The 20,410-nt window shown below is 48.5% G+C and overlaps 1 protein-coding gene across 1 annotated transcript in view; it reads left to right on the top strand.

Annotated features, from left to right (window-relative positions):
* Window positions 1–3,967: 3,967 nt before the first annotated feature.
* LOC146788727 (vomeronasal type-2 receptor 26-like) overlaps window positions 3,968–20,410 on the top strand; it is a 695,945-nt gene continuing 679,502 nt past the window's right edge. Inside the window, exons 1-2 of the mRNA XM_085630946.1 lie at window positions 3,968–4,020; window positions 6,159–6,456. Coding sequence (XP_085487072.1) covers window positions 3,968–4,020; window positions 6,159–6,456 — 351 coding nt within the window. The remainder of the gene's footprint in view (window positions 4,021–6,158; window positions 6,457–20,410) is intronic.

A 20,410-nucleotide genomic window follows, 5' to 3' on the forward strand; every position in this document is an offset into this window, starting at 1 on the left:
TGTGACCAAGGGCTCGCTATGACGGAGATTCTACAAATAAAGGTTATTTATTTGAAGGCCCAAGTGTCGGCTCCAGCCAATGAAGTAGGGAATTTAAAGAAAGTTAAATCTCCCAAAATAGCCTCGAGGATACAGCATGCCTGATACAAGCCCTAAACACACTTGTATATCTCTTCATGATAAGCGCAATCTGTGCAAAAATCATAAAGACACAGCGGTCCAGGTTAAAGGGAGCCCAAATAAGAGACAGCGAAACTCTGACACCACCCCCTATACTCATCAGTCAGCAACACCTACGCATGGGGAGAAGTAGTCCAGACCATCGATGTTTAATCAACAATCACACACATAGTGAATGCCAAACCGCAAGGGATGGTTTGTTTTTAGAGGAGGCAATAGAGCAACCTTGCTTGGACATCCAACTGTTTTTTTACCAATGTTTCAAAGTATCTGCTGGGGTAAGTGAAGGCAAGGATTTGTTTCAAAATAAATGCATACATTTGATTAGACACATACACAAATGTTTCTCTGTAATCCACTCTGACGTAGTACAAGAGATATGGTTCCACGACCCCTCAAAAACAAATTGGGATTACTTGTAGCTCAGAGTAAAACACGTGCAATTGTTGGAAGCCTTGTTGGGCATGGGGCCACGCAAAAATGTTTCCTTTGGCTCATCAATCCAGTACAAGCTTAGCCCACCCGTGAGCCACCAGCAGGCCACCTCGGTCTCCTCTGATATCCCACCCGGCAATGAGGCACTCCAGGCTTCCTTGATCGACTGACTCTCCTCGGATACCTCCCAGCCTTCTTGGTAGTGGAGATTTTGACTTCCATTCAAGCCCCTATGGCAGGGCATTTAATGAGCAGTGCCAGCCTCATTGAACCTCTAGGGAGGAGAGGGGGGTTGTCTGGAGTATGCATAGTTGAGTGTCTACCTGCCCTGGCATTTGAAGTTGACAATTACCTGAAACATATCAGTATCTAATCTTGGAATGTTGCAGGCCAAAAAACGAAATTGGGCAACCCAGATTGAGGACAGTTCATAGACCAATTAAATGTGTGTCTTTTTCAGGAGACATGGTGTGTGGAACCAGTATATATGGTGAGCTATTGACACTTTAGCATTCCTGCACCACTGCCAGGAAGTGGCCCTCCTTCTAATATGAGCTTGGCTCTCATTGGGTGCAAATACAAGGCTTCTCTGATTTTCAAGGCATTTGTGTATCAAGGAATGAGTGGGACCCTTATGCATCTATGATATCTACAATCGAGAGGTCAGATGGGTATTTAAGCATTTTTTTGGCCCATATAAGAAATCCTTGATCCAATGACCATTTGATCATCCCAGTGGATTTAAATACCACCATTTAGCCCTTGAATAGTCCAGATGAAACTCTGGTGAGACAGAGGATGAGGAATGGGGAATCCCATTGCTGGACATACCTCCCATTAAGAGACACACAGCGGTATCTTATAAGATGCTATCCCCTACACTAGCATGTGACTTGTAGCTCTCCAGTGGACACATCAAATCAGATTCCCATGAGCATCGTACATATATTATGCAAGGACACACTAGCAAGCTTGACTATTTGCTTGTATCCCTGCCTTTATGTGGTTGATATAAAGGAAGTAACAAGATTAGAAAGGCAGCCACAATGCTATTCATTGGACGATGGCTGAGATCACACTTCACCATTAGCCCCCTCCTTCATCCCTTAGTAGGGACTTTGGCCATGCCAACAACAGATAGTTATAAGTTGTTATCCATCCCGAGACCCTAAACAGTATAAACAGGGCCTTTCTGATTTACTTGGAGAGCACAGATAATGTCTTTGACTCAGTCACAAGAAACCAGGGCATCCACACCATACATAAGGATTTATGTTTCTTGGTTAGCAACCATTTCCAGTCCTATTATAGGAGGGCTTGCCCCTAATCCACAGCTAATGACTCTTGATTCAACAAGGATTACCAAAAGGAAACTCCGCTCAGCTTTAAAAAGTGGAAACTGTGATCAGATGGATGCAGTATAAAGCAGTGCAGCAGAGGCGCTGTAGTTTGTGGATTCCTATTTATGGGATCCTATTTCCGATGTAGTTAAGTCCACCGACTTCAGAATATTTTGGAAGCTAGTGGCCAAAGGTAGATGACCTGCAGGAACCGCCATGTCCAACCATATCCTGCGCCACTCCTGGTGGAAAGATTTTACATCACTCCATGAGAGAGTAGGGGAGGCAGATTTCCACATCCTGGATTTATGCAGTCAAAAGAGGCCTGGCCCATAATTGTACCTCACTATAAACGTTCAGACAACTAGGAGTGCAACAAGGAGTCTTATCCCTGAGAAAGCTGCGGACTGGACAGAATCCCCGGGGATCTCTTCATTGCACTTATCGACAAGTAGTTGAAGTATGTGAATAAACTTACTCAGGCACATTTGGGGGCCCACAAATTCCACAATTTTGGCTAGTGACTGAAATAGTCCCCATCCATAAGAAGGGCCCAAAGGACATTCCACTCAACTACAGGCCAATTAGCCTGTCAGACTCCTCCCAAAAAATATTTACAACGCAAATCCTTTTCTCCCTTGAAACCTGGATTGAAGAGGTGGGCACCCTTTCTCAGCTCCAGGCAGGGTTCTGAAAAGAAGTCAGTGCAATAGACCAGGTTTTCAGATTTATGACTAAATACGGGAAAATGGTGGCTATTCAGAAGGAGCATCTTTATGTCATCTTCATAGATGTAAAAACAGCTTTTGACTGAGGTTCCTGAGCCAAGGGGACTCCTGCTCCACCTCTTGACACCTGAATGTGTCTGCACTCGGATACCAGTGCACAAGTGCAGTGGGGGCAACAAGGAGAGCGCACAGGTCCGATTAGGGTCAGACGAGGGCTGTGGATTAGCTCCTACCCCCTTTGCTCTATACGTGAATGATGCTGTGGCCTCTACGGGCCAATGTAGGGGTGATGAGCCGCTGTTAGTTGGGTGTAGAACACTGAATATGTTATTTGCTGAAGATACCTTGTTAGTGTCAAGCTCCACAAGGGGTTTACAGGCTTTGATGAATCAATTTGCTGACGTTTGTAAGGATAAAGGCCTTCTAATCAACCTGAGCCAAACAAAGTGTATGGCCCTTAATCCTCACAGATCTTTCAGAGACGGATTAGTTTAGAAGTCGCCAGTTTGGAAAGGGTCTCCAAATGTGAATATCTGGGTATTAGGCTCCATCCACATGCCCTGGATCCCCCAGGTTAGAGAGTCATTTGTCCCTTCATGCCTCAAGGGTGTTAAAATGTTACCATCTTTCTAAAACTAGGCAGGTTTCACCTGCTTTAAACATACATCAATCAAAAGCAGTAGCATGCGCTCTGTATGGGGCCGAACTATAGGGGCCATCTGGGGCTTGCACCCCTGGCAACCGGAGAAAAAATCTTTCTTAGTTCACCCCTAAACCTCCGTGTGAGCACTCACACTTTTGGACACCGGAGTAAAGGCAATAACAAAGAAAGCTAGGTTTAGACCAATCACTCATAGGCAAAGACTGAGGTCCGCTCCAGCTCTGATTAGCCACTTTCAAGCCTTCCAAGGGATAAGGCTATACTTTCTTAAGTCAAGCATTTCCTGCTTATAAACCTTTGGGGCACGAAGGCTTGATTGAAGAAATCTGTATTGGGCGTGTGTATGACGAGCAGGGGTGCGTGACACAAGCGTAGCCGCCTCACCATCGATGTCATGGACCACGAGTTAACCTGTAAGGGGCAGATTTACAGGGCCCTTGCGCCACTTTTGCATCATTTTTAACATGGGAAAAGTGACACAAAAGTGGCACAAGGGGCTTGTAAATAAGCCCGTAAGTCTGGAGTATTGTTGGATCTTATCTCTGCACAAATAGCTAGGACAGCTAGGAAATTATGAATCCAATTCCACTTTTTCACTCTCTGTGTGCTGATGTTTGTCGAGAATGGAAGGTTGCCGCGAGCTGCGGCACTACGTGCCCGAGCTGCCTACCGGAAGGTGAGTTCTTTTTGTACCATTTCTTTTTCAGCCTGGGCTACCCACGCCCAGGGAGGAGTTGGCTCACACCAATCTTGGCATGAAACACTGTTTCATTGCTCTTAGGTTGCTGCCTGCTGAAACAAAACAGGCAATTGTGTGTGCATTAGCCAAGTAGCTTCATAGTAGTTGGATTATATGAGCAGACAAAAAATGTAAAACAACCAAAAAGATTCTTCCATTTACTACTAACGTTAATATATCCTTCCGAATCTGAAACTCTTATATATAGATGGATGGCTGCAATGAGTGTAACCCAACGAATTGACCAGGGAAACACTATGTTTTTTTTTGATAACCCTCACACACCAAATGCTCATTCGGTGTCATGCTTCATCATCAGGTTCTTCCCGCCCTGCTGCGGGACCGAGCATGCTGAGACCAACGGAAACGCGGGAGCACTTTTTTGTGAAACGCAAAGGGTCTCATGTAGGTAACATACTATTTACCGATTCATAAATACCGAATTTTACCGATTCGGTATTTAAGAATCGGTAAATAGTATGTAGGTAAAAAATCGGTAAACTTTACCGATTCGGAAAGTTTCGGTATTACTGATTCGGTATTTACCGAATCGGTAATGAGGCATACCTTCCCATTGATTCCTATGGGCCTGGAGGCCTATAGGAATCAATGGGAAGCCAATCACCATTACCGATTCGGTAATAGGGGGAGCATATACAAGGGTGGCAGGGTGTCACATTGACACCCTGTTGCACCCCTGATTCGTGCATATGTGCACATGTGGCGCACATACATGCCCTAAGGGCATGTATGTCTGCCACATGGCACTGTCATAACAGCGGAAAATAGATTATTGACAGGTATTCGATATTTATCACCAACCTATATTTGGTGGTAAATACCGAATCCTGAATACAGTCAAACACTCACTTGACTGCTCCCTACATATGAATTAAGGATTCGGTAATTTACCGAATCTGTATTTTACCGATCCATTACCGATTCAATAAATTACCGAATCCTTAAATCATGCCTCATACATATCAAATGCCTAAATACCGGTCGGTAACGGGATATTTACCGAATTTAGGCCGTTACCGACCGGTATTTAGCTACCTACATATGGCCCTATGTGTGGTGCAGATGTGAGAGAGGTAGGGTCAAAAGGATTAGTGGTGCTAGTTAAAAGTTATCTGGCTAGTAGAAAAAAATGATTTATTGCTTTCCATAGCTGGTAGCACTAAAAAGGGGAATGGAGGTGATCTATTGTAATGAGATATCACCTTGTAGGTCGAGATGTTTCGAAAGCCATCCCCTTGGCTTTCTCGTCAGGACCGTGAAAGATTCCTAGTCCACTCAAGCATAAATTAATAATAAATATTATGTGACTATCAATGTAAACTTCGCGCTCACCGGGGTAATACCTCAGAGGTATTACACCGGTGAGCGTGTAGCCATGATGACTGTCTGACTACAGATGCCCTCCCCTCCCGTGCATAGCTCACAAGGCTATAGATATTCTTGAGTAATATTAGTAGTTTTGAAATAGATTCCAAATAGGTATGGTTTTGCATGCATAATTGACCAGCATGTACCGAAGCAAGAAAAAGCGCTGCATGGAATTTTAACGAATGTAACAACAACTTTGCTTTTTGGCAATGGAGGCAAAAGTAAAAGGAACAGAACTCTGATGCCCTTGATGAGAAACCACCGCTCTTTAGTTGTGTTTTTTCAGGGCCCCAGCTAATGAAATCAAAAGGTCAGTTGAATTTTAATCCAGTTTCAGATACTGTCAGGACGCTCAGCATTATGTAGTCTTTGATCCGGTCAAAGAAGTTGGTTTGTTAAGTCTTATATAAATCTGCATATCATCTGCATGTTGATGGGAAGGGAGACTCTATGAGTTAAAGAAATCCACAAGAGTTTCCAGATAGAATTTAAAGGAGATGGAGGGGGTAGATCCTTGTGTAACCTCCAAGAGTGTTTACAGAGTACTAATCACAAGGGGATAAAAGGGATAATGAAGAGTGAGGTTGATTTTTATTTCAAAAATAGCAACTCTATAAAATTGAGAATATTATCTTCAAAAGCCACCTGCATAATAAGTAACTCAAAGTAATGTATTTTTCTTTCAGCCTTAACCACCGTTACTTTCGACATTTCTTCGCCTTTTTTTTTGCCATTGAGGAGATTAACAAGAATCCTGACCTTTTACCCAACATCACCCTGGGCTTTGAGGTCTTTAATTCATTTCTCAACGTGGCCCAAGTGACCCTAAGCACAATGGGGTTATTATCAGGAAGAGAAGATTCGGTCCCAGTCCCTAACTACAGATGTCGGTCGAGAGGGGTCCTGGCTGCTGTCATTGGTAACATGTTATCAACCACATCTGCTGCTATGGCAACCATCACTGGGCTCTACAGGCACCTGCAGGTAAGAAGAAGCTTACTTATATGACATGCCTTAGAAATTCTTTATTCTGAAACCAATACAAAGCGAATTTATGTTTCCTTTTAGGCATAATCTCCAATCAATCAATCAGACATTTGTTAAGCGTGATTACTCACACGTAAGGGTCTCAATCCACTGGGGGTTAGTAGGTTCCAGTCCATCAAGGGGGGCTGTCAGAGAGCCAGGTTTTGAGGTTTCTTGCGAAGATGGGGAGCAATGTTGTCTGTCTGAGGTGGAGCGGAAGGGCGTTCCAGGCTCTGGCAGCGAGGAATGGGAAGGAGCGGCCTCCCGATCTGGTCTTTCTGGTGTGGGGGACCACGGCGTAGGAGAGCTGGGCTGATCATAACGTCCTCTGGGGTTCGTGGAATTTGAGTCAGCTGTTCAGGTATGCTGGTCCGGTGTTGTGGAGGGCCTTGTGGGCATGGGTGAGCATCTTGAAGGTGACTCCAGCTTCGATGGGGAGCCAGTGGATTCTGTGCAGGTGCAGGGAGATGTGGCAGTGTCTTGGCAGGTCGAGAACCAGTCTTGCGGGTGCGTTCTGAATGTTCTGTAGCTTGCGGGTGAGGTTTTTGTTTATTCCGCATAGAGTGCGTTGCTGTAGTCGAGTCTGCTGGTGACCGGGGCATGAGTGACGGTCTTTCTGTGTTTTAGGGGGATCCATTTGAAGGTCTTACATTGGAGGCGGAGGGTGAGGAAGCAAGAGGATGAGACGGAGTTGATCTGGCAGTCCATTTTGAGCTTGGAGTCCAGGATGATTCCCAGGTTGCTTGCGTGGTCCGTGTCGGTGGGCGGGCTTCCGAGAGTGGGAGGCCAACAGGTGTTGTTCCAGGTGGTGGGGTTTGGGCACATGATGAGTACTTCTGTTTTGTTGGTGATTAGTTGTAGGCAGCTGTTTTTCATCCACTTGGGCAATGCTTCCATGCCTTCTCAAAAGTTGTGTCTGGTGGTATTAGGTTTGTTGGATAGGGAGAGGATGAGTTGGGTATCGTCTGCGTATGACACAATGTTGAGTCCGTAGGTTCTGATGATGGGGGCGAGCTGAGCCATGTAGACATTGAATAGCGTAGGGCTGAGGGAGGACCCCTGGGGGACTCCGCATGTGGTTGGTGTAGGGTCGGAGAGGAAAGGGGGGTGTCTGACCCGCTGTGTTCTGCCGAAGAGGAAGGAGCGGATCCAGTCCAGGGCCTTGTTTTGGATCCCTGCATCGTGGAGTCTGCATATTAGGGTGCAGTGAGAGACTGTGTTGAGTGCCGCTGAGAGGTCGAAAAGGATGAGGGCTGTTGTTTCTCCTTTGTCCAGGATGGGTGCGGATGTCAACTGTTGCAGCGAGGAGAGGGGTTTCCCTACTGTGTTTTTTTCTGAAGCCAGATTGGGAGAAGTTGAGGATGTTGTGCTCTTCGATGAATGTGGTGAGTTGGCCGTTGAAGGCTTTCTCGATGACTTTCAGTGGGAACGGGAGCAGGGAGATGAATCTGTAGTTTTTGAGGTCGGTGGGGTCCACCGAGGGTTTCTTCAAGACGGAGTTGACCTCGGCGTCTTTCCAGTTGTCGGGGAACGAGGCAGTTGCCAGGGAGCGGCTGATGGTGTGGCAGAGCATGGGTGCAATGGTGCTGGCGGCGTTGTTGAAAATGTGGTGGGGACAGGGGTCCATTGGGGCCCCGGAGTAGATTGACTTCATCATCTTCAGTATGTCTTTGGTGGTGAGGGCTGTCTAATTATCGATCACTGGCTTCAAGGAGTCGGGGTGGTTGGTGAGGGCTCAGTGTGTTGGTTGTCTTAGTCGAAGTTGTCGTAGATGCTCTTGATTTTGTGGTGGAAAAAGGTGCTGGGTTTGTCGCAGAGGTCTTGTGAGGGAGGGATGTCGGTGGACTTACTGGTGGGTTGGGCGAACTCCTTTATGATGTTGAAGAGTTCTTTGCTGTTGTGTGTGTGAGTGGAGATTCTGTCTTCAATCACTATTTTCTAGGCCTGGGCTAAATTTCCGTTCCGCTCGCGGATATTGCGATAATTTGACATTTTCGCGTTCCGCGGAGAGCGCGAAAATGTCAAAATTTCTGCATTCTGCAGCCTAGCGATAATTTGTTTCTTGCTCGTGCTGTAAAATAATACATTCTCGCGCACGCGCGATTGCCTTACCTGAATCCCTGCGTTCGCCGACAAGTTTTCCCGATCCGGTCGCGTTCTCCACGAGATGTTGGATTGTTGGTAGCCATTTGCGCTGTCTCACGACAGTTCGCGCCCACAGTAATGTCATTCATCGCGCGATCACGTCTTTCTTCTCGCGATCATGCACCGCCGCGAGAAGAGTGAAAACAAGATGACCGCGCCTGCGAGCAACCGCATGGGTAAGTTGGCGAGCCGCGACCACGCAGAAAATACCGCGAACAGGCAGGAACAAAACTTCCGCATCTTCGTGATATTTCCGCTTGTTTGCGGAGATTTTTAACATTTTCACGATAATTTGCGAAAGTCACTTTGGCAAATTCCGCCCACCCCTACTATTTTCCTAATTTTTCTGATGAGTTGGTGGTGGGCGTTGATGGCGGCTCTGAAGTTGTTGTGGGCGTCTATGGATTTGGTGTTCCTCCAGGTCATTTTGAGGTGGCGGCAAGTGCGTCGGGACTGTTGAAGTTCGGTGGTAAACCATCTGGTTTTCTTGGCATGGGTGTTGTTTTTTTTTGAGGGGGGCTATGGTGTTGGTGCTGTCGGAAATCCATCTGTGCAGGGCTCCGGCTGCAGTGTTGGGGTCGTCTTTTTTCGCTATGGTTAGGGTTGAGTTGCTGAGTGATGAGGTTAGCTGGTTGTCAGTGAGTCTGGTCCAGTTTCTTTGTGGGAGCATGTGCTGGTGTCTATGATGGTGGGTGTTCTGAAGGTAAAGTGGACGCATCAATGGTCAGTCCATGGGAGTTCGGTGGTATGGCTAAAGGTGATAGAATTTCCTGTTGTGAAGAGGAGGTCGAGGGTGTGTCCTGCTGACTGAATGGATTTGGTCACGATCTGTTGGAGTCCAATGTTGTGGAGGTTGTCCAGGAGGGATGTGGTGCTGGGGTTCAGTTGGTTTCGAGGTGGAAGTTGAGGTCTCCGAGTAGGGTGTAGTTGGTGGCCATGATGGCATGTGGGGAGATGATGTCCATGATGGAGTTGGCGACAGGTCTGCAGGGTCCAGGGGGTCGGTAGATGAGGGTTCCTTGGAGGTTGGTGGTAGGGCTGGCCAGTATCTTGAAGTGAAGGTGTTCCATCAGGTCTGTGGGCTCGTCGGGGAGTGTTCTCAGGTGGGGGGTGGATCTGAGGGTGATGTTGATTCCTCCTCCCTGGTGGGTGGGGCGGTCCTTCCTGGAGATCTTGTATCCTTGGGGAATGACGATAGCGATGTCCAGTTCTGAGGTGGAGTTGGTCTATGTTTTGGTGAAGAACACTAAGTCATGGGTGGTGCTGTCGAGGAGGTCCCAGACGTCGGTGGCATGTTTGTGGAGGGATCAGACATTGAGGAGGATGCATTGCAGGGACTTCGGTTTGGGTGTGGTCTTGCGGGTGGGTTGCGCCGGGTCCGTGGTCTTGGCGATGCTGCAGGTCTGCTGACAGTGGTGACAGCTGAAGGGTCCGTGGGTGTCAGCTGGTGATGCTAGCTTGCAGTTGTTGTTTCATCCTGGGTTGAGAGCGTGGAGTGCCTCTGGGTCATAGTGTCAGTGTTGCGGAGGTCCAGGGTTCCTGGCACTGGTCATGGTCGGGTCGCGGACAGGCGCATACAGGCCTACCTTTGGCACGCATTTGGCATGCCAGCGGCACACCCACGCAGCAGCCGCCATTAAGTAGGTGTTGGGGAGGGCTGGACAGATGGGAGGCCAGAGCGGGGAGAGGAGCTGGATTCAGCCGGTTACGTTGGTCGTGCTGTGGGGGTCACGGGGGCAGCAGCGGCACAGAAAAACAGGCAGAAAAAGGCAAAAAGAGAGGAAAGAGCAGAAATGAGGCAGTGAAAATTTCAAGAAAAGTGGAGGAAAGAAACAGAAGGAGAGTGAGAGGGGGAGATTAAATCAGTGAAAAATGAGTAAAAACTAGGGGTCGGCGGAATTTGCGTAGTCGCGCTACGCAAAGCTCCTCGAAACGGTAAAAAAAATCCGCAAGCAAGTAGAAATTCTGCGAACACACGGAGTTGCTTGTTGCGCCCGTTCATAATGCATTTTTGCTATTCACAAATGCTGTTTGTGTGCTCGGGGGAAATATCTCACGAACACGCATTTTGTACACTTAAACAAGCAAAAACTTCCGTGAAGCTACGGATCCCGGAACTTTTGGCAATTCCGCGTTCTCCACAAAATGAAAAATTACCCAAATTCCGCAAATTCTGCAAGCGGAACGGAATTTACTGCCCAGCCTAATAAAAACAGAGGAAAGACACAGAGGGGGAGTGAAAGGGGGAGATTGAACTCAGTGAAAAACAAGAGAAAATGAAGGAGAGACAGAGAGGGGGAGTGAAAGGGGGAGATTGAACTCAGTGAAAAACAAGAGAAAATGAAGGAAAGACACAGAGGGGGAGTGAAAGCGGGAGATTGAAATTAGTGAAAAATGAGTGACAACGGACGAAGGACACAGAAGGAGAGTAAAAGGGGGAAATTGAAATCAGTAAAAAACGTGTGAAAACTGAGAGAAAGAGCGGAGCGAGAGGTCCACTTGACAACCAGGGATGAGGCGCAGATAAAACCTGCGGGTGGAGGAGGGCCTCGAACACGAACACTCGAGAGTGCAGGGGCTCGGGGGAAGGCCGCACTTGATGGTGGAGCTGCGAGGGAGGGAGAGCAATTTCATGACAATGAAGTCTGTTTAAAGACTTTCAGTGGGTCTGGACACATGTGAGTCGGGACAGAGGGTGTTCTGTCCATCCACCTCCTCAGCTCTCAGTAGATCCCATGAGTGCCCAGGAGATGGTTCTCGTAGGAACAGCATGGATTATAAGAGAGGAAGGGGGAAGGATGCCTCTATAGTAGGGAGGTTTATATATTCATTATCTATTTATTTATTTGTAGTTTTGTATAGTGCTAGCATTACCTGAGGTTATCAGAGCACTTCACAGCAATACATGTTGGTAACAGTTCGCTTATGCAATCATTTGAGTTGAATTTAAACAAAACACTTCAGATTATACTCATTATGGTGTGTGGCTGAAACTTGCATTTTCTTGGGGAGATGGAGGGCTTTAAAGCTGCAGCCTCCTGTCCAGTAATATCCCACTGTCAACCTTACATTTAAATTTTGTTAAGTAAGCAGGGGGTGCAAGGGGCATGTATGATACAGGTTAAAATGCATGTTTGCCTTCACGCTCACCCCCTACAGATACACCTGTTTGCATCTTCCAGTTACAGTCCTTCACTTGCAGAAACAATCGCAATGGACCGCACTCCGCTAGCCCCTTCTCCGGGTCGCCCCTAGGGAAGCTGGTGCATGGAGTTCTTGAGTGGTTCACCCCAGTGGGTGCAAGTAAGTACTTGTTGGACTGATGATCTCTAGACCCGATACATGTCCCGGGTTTTAGAATATCGCCCGAGACATGGCTCGGGTTTCGGGATAACTTCCCTCATCAGTAGAGAAAATAGATAGGGGTGGAAGAGAGGGCCGCCAAGCAACCGTCAAAGGCCTCAGTGCCCGCACAGGCACGCAGGTGCGTCGTCCAGGAGCTCGTCAGCTCAAAGCTCGAGGGAGCCATTTTTAGAAACAATCGCAATGGACCACACTCCGCTAGCCCCTCCTCCGGGTCGCCCCTAGGGAAGCTGGTGCATGGAGTTCTTGAGTGGTTCACCCCAGTGGGTGCAAGTAAGTACTTGTTGGACTGATGATCTCTAGACCCGATACATGTCCCGGGTTTTAGAATATCGCCCGAGACATGGCTCGGGTTTCGGGATAACTTCCCTCATCAGTAGAGAAAATAGTTAGGGGTGGAAGAGAGGGCCTCCAAGCAACCATCAAAGGCCTCAGTGCCCGCACAGGCATGCAGGTGCGTCGTCCAGGAGCTCGTCAGCTCAAAGCTCGAGGGAGCCATTTTTAGAAACAATCGCAATGGACCGCACTCCGCTAGCCCCTCCTCCGGGTCGCCCCTAGGGAAGCTGGTGCATGGAGTTCTTGAGTGGTTCACCTCAGTGGGTGCAAGTAAGTACTTGTTGGACTGATGATCTCTAGACCCGATACATGTCCCGGGTTTTAGAATATAGCCCGAGACATGGCTCGGGTTTCGGGATAACTTCCCTCATCAGTAGAGAAAATAGTTAGGGGTGGAAGAGAGGGCCGCCAAGCAACCGTCAAAGGCCTCAGTGCCCGCACAGGCACGCAGGTGCGTCGTCCAGAAGCTCGTCAGCTCAAAGCTCGAGGGAGCCATTTTTAGAAACAATCGCAATCGACCGCACTCTGCTAGCCCCTCCTCCGGGTCGCCCCTAGGGAAGCTGGTTCATGGAGTTCTTGAGTGGTTCACCCCAGTGGGTGCAAGTAAGTACTTGTTGGACTGATGATCTCTAGACCCGATACATGTCCCAGGTTTTAGAATATCGCCCGAGACATGGCTCGGGTTTCGGGATAACTTCCCTCATCAGTAGAGAAAATAGTTAGGGGTGGAAGAAAGGGCCGCCAAGCAACCGTCAATGGCCTCAGTGCCCGCACAGGCATGCAGGTGCGTCGTCCAGGAGCTCGTCAGCTCAAAGATCGAGGGAGCCATTTTTAGAAACAATCGCAATGGACCGCACTCCGCTAGCCCCTCCTCCGGGTCGCCCCTAGGGAAGCTGGAGCATGGAGTTCTTGAGTGGTTCACCCCAGTGGGTGCAAGTAAGTACTTGTTGGACTGATGATCTCTAGACCCGATACATGTCCCGGGTTTTAGAATATCGTCCGAGACATGGCTCGGGTTTCGGGATAACTTCCCTCATCAGTAGAGAAAATAGTTAGGGGTGGATGAGAGGGCCGCCAAGCAACCGTCAAAGGCCTCAGTGCCCGCACAGGCACGCAGGTGCGTCGTCCAGGAGCTCGTCAGCTCAAAGCTCGAGGGAGCCATTTTTAGAAACAATCGCAATGGACCGCACTCCGCTAGCCCCTCCTCCGGGTCGCCCCTAGGGAAGCTGGTGCATGGAGTTCTTGAGTGGTTCACCCCAGTGGGTGCAAGTAAGTACTTGTTGGACTGATGATCTCTAGACCCGATACATGTCCCGGGTTTTAGAATATCGCCCGAGACATGGCTCGGGTTTCGGGATAACTTCCCTCATCAGTAGAGAAAATAGTTAGGGGTGGAAGAGAGGGCCGCCAAGCAACCGTCAAAGGCCTCAGTGCCCGCACAGGCACGCAGGTGCGTCGTCCAGGAGCTCGTCAGCTCAAAGCTCGAGGGAGCCATTTTTAGAAACAATCGCAATGGACCGCACTCCGCTAGCCCCTCCTCCGGGTCGCCCCTAGGGAAGCTGGTGCATGGAGTTCTTGAGTGGTTCACCCCAGTGGGTGCAAGTAAGTACTTGTTGGACTGATGATCTCTAGACCCGATACATGTCCTGGGTTTTAGAATATCGCCCGTGACATGGCTCGGGTTTCGGGATAACTTCCCTCATCAGTAGAGAAAATAGTTAGGGGTGGAAGAGAGGGCCGCCAAGCAACCGTCAAAGGCCTCAGTGCCTGCACAGGCACGCAGGTGCGTCGACCAGGAGCTCGCCAGCTCAAAGCTCGAGGGAGCCATTTTTAGAAACAATCGCAATGGACCGCACTCCGCTAGCCCCTCCTCCGGGTCGCCCCTAGGGAAGCTGGTGCATGGAGTTCTTGAGTGGTTCACCCCAGTGGGTGCAAGTAAGTACTTGTTGGACTGATGATCTCTAGACCCGATACATGTCCCGGGTTTTAGAATATCGCCCGAGGCATGGCTCGGGTTTCGGGATAACTTCCCTTATCAGTAGAGAAAATAGTTAGGGGTGGAAGAGAGGGCCGCCAAGCAACCGTCAAAGGCCTCAGTGCCCGCACAGGCACGCAGGTGCGTCGTCCAGGAGCTCGTCAGCTCAAAGCTCGAGGGAGCCATTTTTAGAAACAATCGCAATGGACCGCACTCCGCTAGCCCCTCCTCCGGGTCGCCCCTAGGGAAGCTGGTGCATGGAGTTCTTGAGTGGTTCACCCCAGTGGGTGCAAGTAAGTACTTGTTGAACTGATGATCTCTAGACCCGATACATGTCCCGGGTTTTAGAATATCGCCCGAGACATGGCTCAGGTTTCGGGATAACTTCCCTCATCAGTAGAGAAAATAGTTAGGGGTGGAAGAAAGGGCCGCCAAGCAACCGTCAAAGGCCTCAGTGCCCGCACAGGCACGCAGGTGCGTCGTCCAGGAGCTCGTCAGCTCAAAGCTCGAGGGAGCCATTTTTAGAAACAATCGCAATGGACCGCACTCCGCTAGCCCCTCCTCCGGGTCGCCCCTAGGGAAGCTGGAGCATGGAGTTCTTGAGTGGTTCACCCCAGTGGGTGCAAGTAAGTACTTGTTGGACTGATGATCTCTAGACCCGATACATGTCCCGGGTTTTAGAATATCGCCCGAGACATGGCTCGGGTTTCGGGATAACTTCCCTCATCAGTAGAGAAAATAGTTAGGGGTGGAAGAGAGGGCCGCCAAGCAACCGTCAAAGGCCTCAGTGCCCGCACAGGCACGCAGGTGCGTCGTCCAGGAGCTCGTCAGCTCAAAGCTCGAGGGAGCCATTTTTAGAAACAATCGCAATGGACCGCACTCCGCTAGCCCCTCCTCCGGGTCGCCCCTAGGGAAGCTGGTGCATGGAGTTCTTGAGTGGTTCACCCCAGTGGGTGCAAGTAAGTACTTGTTGGACTGATGATCTCTAGACCCGATACATGTCCCGGGTTTTAGAATATCGCCCGAGACATGGCTCGGGTTTCGGGATAACTTCCCTCATCAGTAGAGAAAATAAATAGGGGTGGAAGAGAGGGCCGCCAAGCAACCGTCAAAGGCCTCAGTGCCTGCACAGGCACGCAGGTGCGTCGTCCAGGAGCTCGTCAGCTCAAAGCTCGAGGGAGCCATTTTTAGAAACAATCGCAATGGACCGCACTCCGCTAGCCCCTCCTCCGGGTCACCCCTAGGGAAGCTGGTGCATGGAGTTCTTGAGTGGTTCACCCCAGTGGGTGCAAGTAAGTACTTGTTGGACTGATGATCTCTAGACCCGATACATGTCCCGGGTTTTAGAATATCGCCCGAGACATGGCTCGGGTTCCGGGATAACTTCCCTCATCAGTAGAGAAAATAGTTAGGGGTGGAAGAGAGGGCCGCCAAGCAACCGTCAAAGGCCTCAGTGCCTGCACAGGCACGCAGGTGCGTCGTCCAGGAGCTCGTCAGCTCAAAGCTCGAGGGAGCCATTTTTAGAAACAATCGCAATGGACCGCACTCCGCTAGCCCCTCCTCCGGGTCGCCCCTAGGGAAGCTGGTGCATGGAGTTCTTGAGTGGTTCACCCCAGTGAGTAAGTACTTGTTGGACTGATGATCTCTAGACCCGATACATGTCCCGGGTTTTAGAATATCGCCCGAGACATGGCTCGGGTTTCGGGATAACTTCCCTCATCAGTAGAGAAAATAGTTAGGGGTGGAAGAGAGGGCCGCCAAGCAACCGTCAAAGGCCTCAGTGCCCGCACAGGCACGCAGGTGCGTCGTCCAGGAGCTCGTCAGCTCAAAGCTCGAGGGAGCCATTTTTAGAAACAGTCGCAATGGACCGCACTCCGCTAGCCCCTCCTCCGGGTCGCCCCTAGGGAAGCTGGTGCATGGAGTTCTTGAGTGGTTCACCCCAGTGGGTGCAAGTAAGTACTTGTTGGACTGATGATCTCTAGACCCGATACATGTCCCGGGTTTTAGAATATCGCCCGAGACATGGCTCGGGTTTCGGGATAACTTCCCTCATCAATAGAGAAAATAGTTAGGGGTGGAAGAGAGGGCCGCCAAGCAACCGTCAAAGGCCTCAGTGCCCGCACAGGCACGCAGGTGCGTCGTCCAGGAGCTCGTCAGCTCAAAGCTCGAGGGAGCCATTTTTAGAAACAATCGCAATGGACCGCACTCCGCTAGCCCCTCCTCCGGGTCGCCCCTAGGGAAGCTGGTGCATGGAGTTCTTGAGTGGTTCACCCCAGTGGGTGCAAGTAAGTACTTGTTGGACTGATGATCTCTAGACCCGATACATGTCCCGGGTTTTAGAATATCGCCCGAGGCATGGCTCGGGTTACGGGATAACTTCCCTCATCAGTAGAGAAAATAGTTAGGGGTGGAAGAGAGGGCCGCCAAGCAACCGCCAAAGGCCTCAGTGCCCGCACAGGCACGCAGGTGCGTCGTCCAGGAGCTCGTCAGCTCAAAGCTCGAGGGAGCCATTTTGAGAAACAATCGCAATGGACCGCACTCCGCTAGCCCCTCCTCCGGGTCGCACTTCACTTGCAGCTGACCCATAGGAGGTGCCTTGAGGCAGTTGCCTCACATCACCTTATGGATGCCTGAGCTGGATGAAAGGAGATCCCTGGATGAAGGGAGTGATCTGGCTCAAGAGCCGGACATTCTGATAAAACACTGGCCATTGCTGTACCTTCAAGTCTGCCTACAAGCCTCCCTAATGGTGACACTTGGGTGACTGCACAAGAGCAAGCAGTTCAGTGCCTCTGTGCAGACAAGAAGGAGCTATTCCATCACAACCCTGATGAAGGATGCAAGAATGTCAATGAAGTGAGAGGCATCAGTGTCATGTATTTCATTAATGGCCCGCAGCAGTTGTGATAATGTTGTCCTAACTGTGCCAGTTGTAGGCTTTAATTTCCTTTGCGCATGTTACTATATAAATCCGCTTGCCTTTGTGCCACATTGTTCTTTCACACGGAACCTGCATATTTTTTGGCGTTCTGTTCTTTTCCTGGGATTTAGTCTGAGCACCACCTACAATGTCAAACAACAATGCTCCCTCCCCACTCACCTCACACCCTTGGTTGTAGACCTACTTCAGTGAAAAGGGATTTACAGTCATAAATTGGAAAAGCCAATCAATCGTGCTTTGCTGTTGACAACAACCAAGAAATTAAAACTTACAATACAATCATGAAGCATATGGGTCAAAGAGTGATGTGTGAAAACTGACAAGGGCTCCACAAAGTGCAATACTGGGCTGCATATCCTAGCACCCTATGATGCTAGTTTGCAAACTATGATTGTTGCATGTTTATAAGACTTTTCTGGGAATGGAGTAGGAAGGGACTGGTGGGCCAGTTGCCCCAGGCATGATTTCCAGCTGTACCAGCATGTATTTTCCATGGAGAAGCATGATTGGGCTATTCTCCAAGGGGAACCAATCACGCTTGGTTTAGAGGGTAGGTTTTTCCTTCCCTATTATTGCAGGTACAGTAAAGGTATAGGAGGGCAACAAATCATGTTCTACAGCAAAGATTTGTTGAGGAGGAACCGAATGACCATCACTTTGCCATCGCTTGTTCTAGCGTGCAATAGAGCTACTGTTCTTCCAGCCAGAACAACTTTTATTTCATTTGAGTAATTTCATCAGACTTGAGCTAAGTTCAACTGTACTCTCAGAGTTATCTAGAGCTCCTATGTCCAAATCACAAGTCTCCACAGAAGGTTGATCTAGATGTGTTCTCCACTTTACAATATTCACAGTTGTCCAATACATCCAACATGAAAATGTAGCCTACACGTGTTTCATCTATGTTAGGTACACCACTGACTTCATCAGGGTTATTGCAAATGATCTGAAGTCGTACAATCAAGTTTAATAGTTAGTGCCTTCCAATATCCACATTATTATCCATGGCTGACAACCCATATCACAGGGAATGGCTCCAATTAAAATAATTTATATATAACTTGTAATAATAGGTCTCTCACAAGAGTGTGTTCCAATCATTGGCCAACATATTTATCGATTATCTCAGCTGGCCCATTGAGTATCATCTCTTGGAATGTTGCAGGCATCACACCCAATCTGATAGACCCAGACTGGATGCAATACCTAGAAGACTTTGATAGAAGACTTTGAAATCTGCATGTTCCAAGAAAGCTGGGCCAGGGAATCTTACCCTTTACAAGCAGAGCTACAGAGGGATACAGCGCACGTCGCCCTCCACTCAAAACAAACCTGCTATACATCGGGATAAACATCATGAGCATCTCCACAACAAAATCTTGGTTCAACTGCTTCGGGGACAGCTTAAGAATGCTGTACACACTGGGTCCTATCCCTTACTTAAAAACATTTCTCACGGCCAACATTTTTGCCATCATATCCCAAAAAAAAATGTGTGAAGGAAGTGAAGGCCCCTCACGGAAACACCACCATAGGAGCTACTGACAGGTTCTCATCAGTGTGCTCCGATTATCATCATTGGCAATCTCCACAACCAAAACATGAAAATGTGCACAAATGAATTAAAAGTGTGAAAAAGGTAAAATACGAACCCCGAAAAGTATGTGTGTGCCTATCAACTCAGACCCCCTACTGTCAAAGCAAAGAAAAATAGTTTTTCTTGCTTCTACAACATAAAAACGAGCTAAACAGTCACTAGCACTACTGCCAATTTTAATCACTGCTGTGTGTTTGCTCACTTTAAAACCAAGACCTACTGTCACACTCCATCAGTTCATTATGAGAAGCCAGCACGTTTCATTGCCATTTAATAACTTTCTGGCAATTTCTTCAGGGCTAGGGGTCAATCCTCGCCACACTGTGATTTCAATAATGTACCCGGTGGTTGCCTACACCTTGCATACCAGCAGCCACCTTTCAAGGTATGTGTACGCGTCCAGAATACCACAATGTACTTATTACGGTTGCGCTCTGTCAGCTGCCCTTTAGTTAGCGTCTGTCCTAATCACTCCGCGCCCCACAAAAAAGGGTATATCACCTATCAAGCTAATGCCCTTCCCTCTACCCATGGAAGGGCATCTGAGTGGTTATCAATTTGTATAAAAATACACCTCAACCTCCATATTTTGAACTTGGACATAATCTCCCCAGATGTTCTGGGTTTAAAAATTACTCTTCCCAAGGAGAGCTGCTTATACATATACAATGTGTATTGCAGGCCTAGAAGCAGAAGCATGGAATCCCCGACTCTAGCCATCTTGCAAACGTCTGTGTGCTTAATAGTTCCAAGTGACCATATATTGATAGGGGGTGAACTCAATATACATTCCGAACCCATATATAGCTATGACAAGATTTTAGAATAGGAAGTTGAGAGTTGGGGCATTCCATCCCTTAATACAAAGCAGCTCGTTCCCAGTTCAGTCGCAGCATTGCAGGTTGTAAGCTTTACGCTGGTTGAGAGTCTGCAATGGCAGGTCTACCTCCAATTACAGGGAGCTCAGACATATAGGAAAGGCCAGTATCTTTAAAAAATAGATTACATCATGATCAGGGCTCCTATGTGGGACATGCTGGATAATTTTCATGTAGAGTCCAGGGCGGAAAGTGATCATTACCCCTTATGTCTCAAATTATGGTGTCATGGCACTCAATCCCATCCTATAGTTGCTTCACTAACTACAACCACAACACTGGCGAATAACCGCAGATCCGCTAACTTGCCTGCTTTACTAAATAGCACAGGAACCCTCAGAGAAATATATAAAGCCTTTGCAGAGGTGTTCCCATAAGACACCGCCCTAGCCTCTCTATGTGCTCCCACCACAGATGCACAAACTAAACTGCCACTAGCCTTGAAATCAATCCTGACCAGGCCCCCTCTAAAGAAAACAACACCAAAGTAGAAAGCAACCTACGGTACATAAAAACATGCCCTGAAGCAAAAAAGGCTTTAATAATTGCTCTAAAAATACTAATTTGCAAGAGGTGTGTGTTCTAAGATGCCTTCATAAGACACTAAGGGAAGCCCGGTCAGCCCGGTCAGCCTGGGAGGAAGCATGCTGGGAGGACCTTGTGATGGCTAAAATGGG

The sequence above is a fragment of the Triturus cristatus genome, chromosome 10, assembly GCF_964204655.1.
Source record: "Triturus cristatus chromosome 10, aTriCri1.1, whole genome shotgun sequence".
Lineage (NCBI taxonomy): Eukaryota > Metazoa > Chordata > Amphibia > Caudata > Salamandridae > Triturus > Triturus cristatus.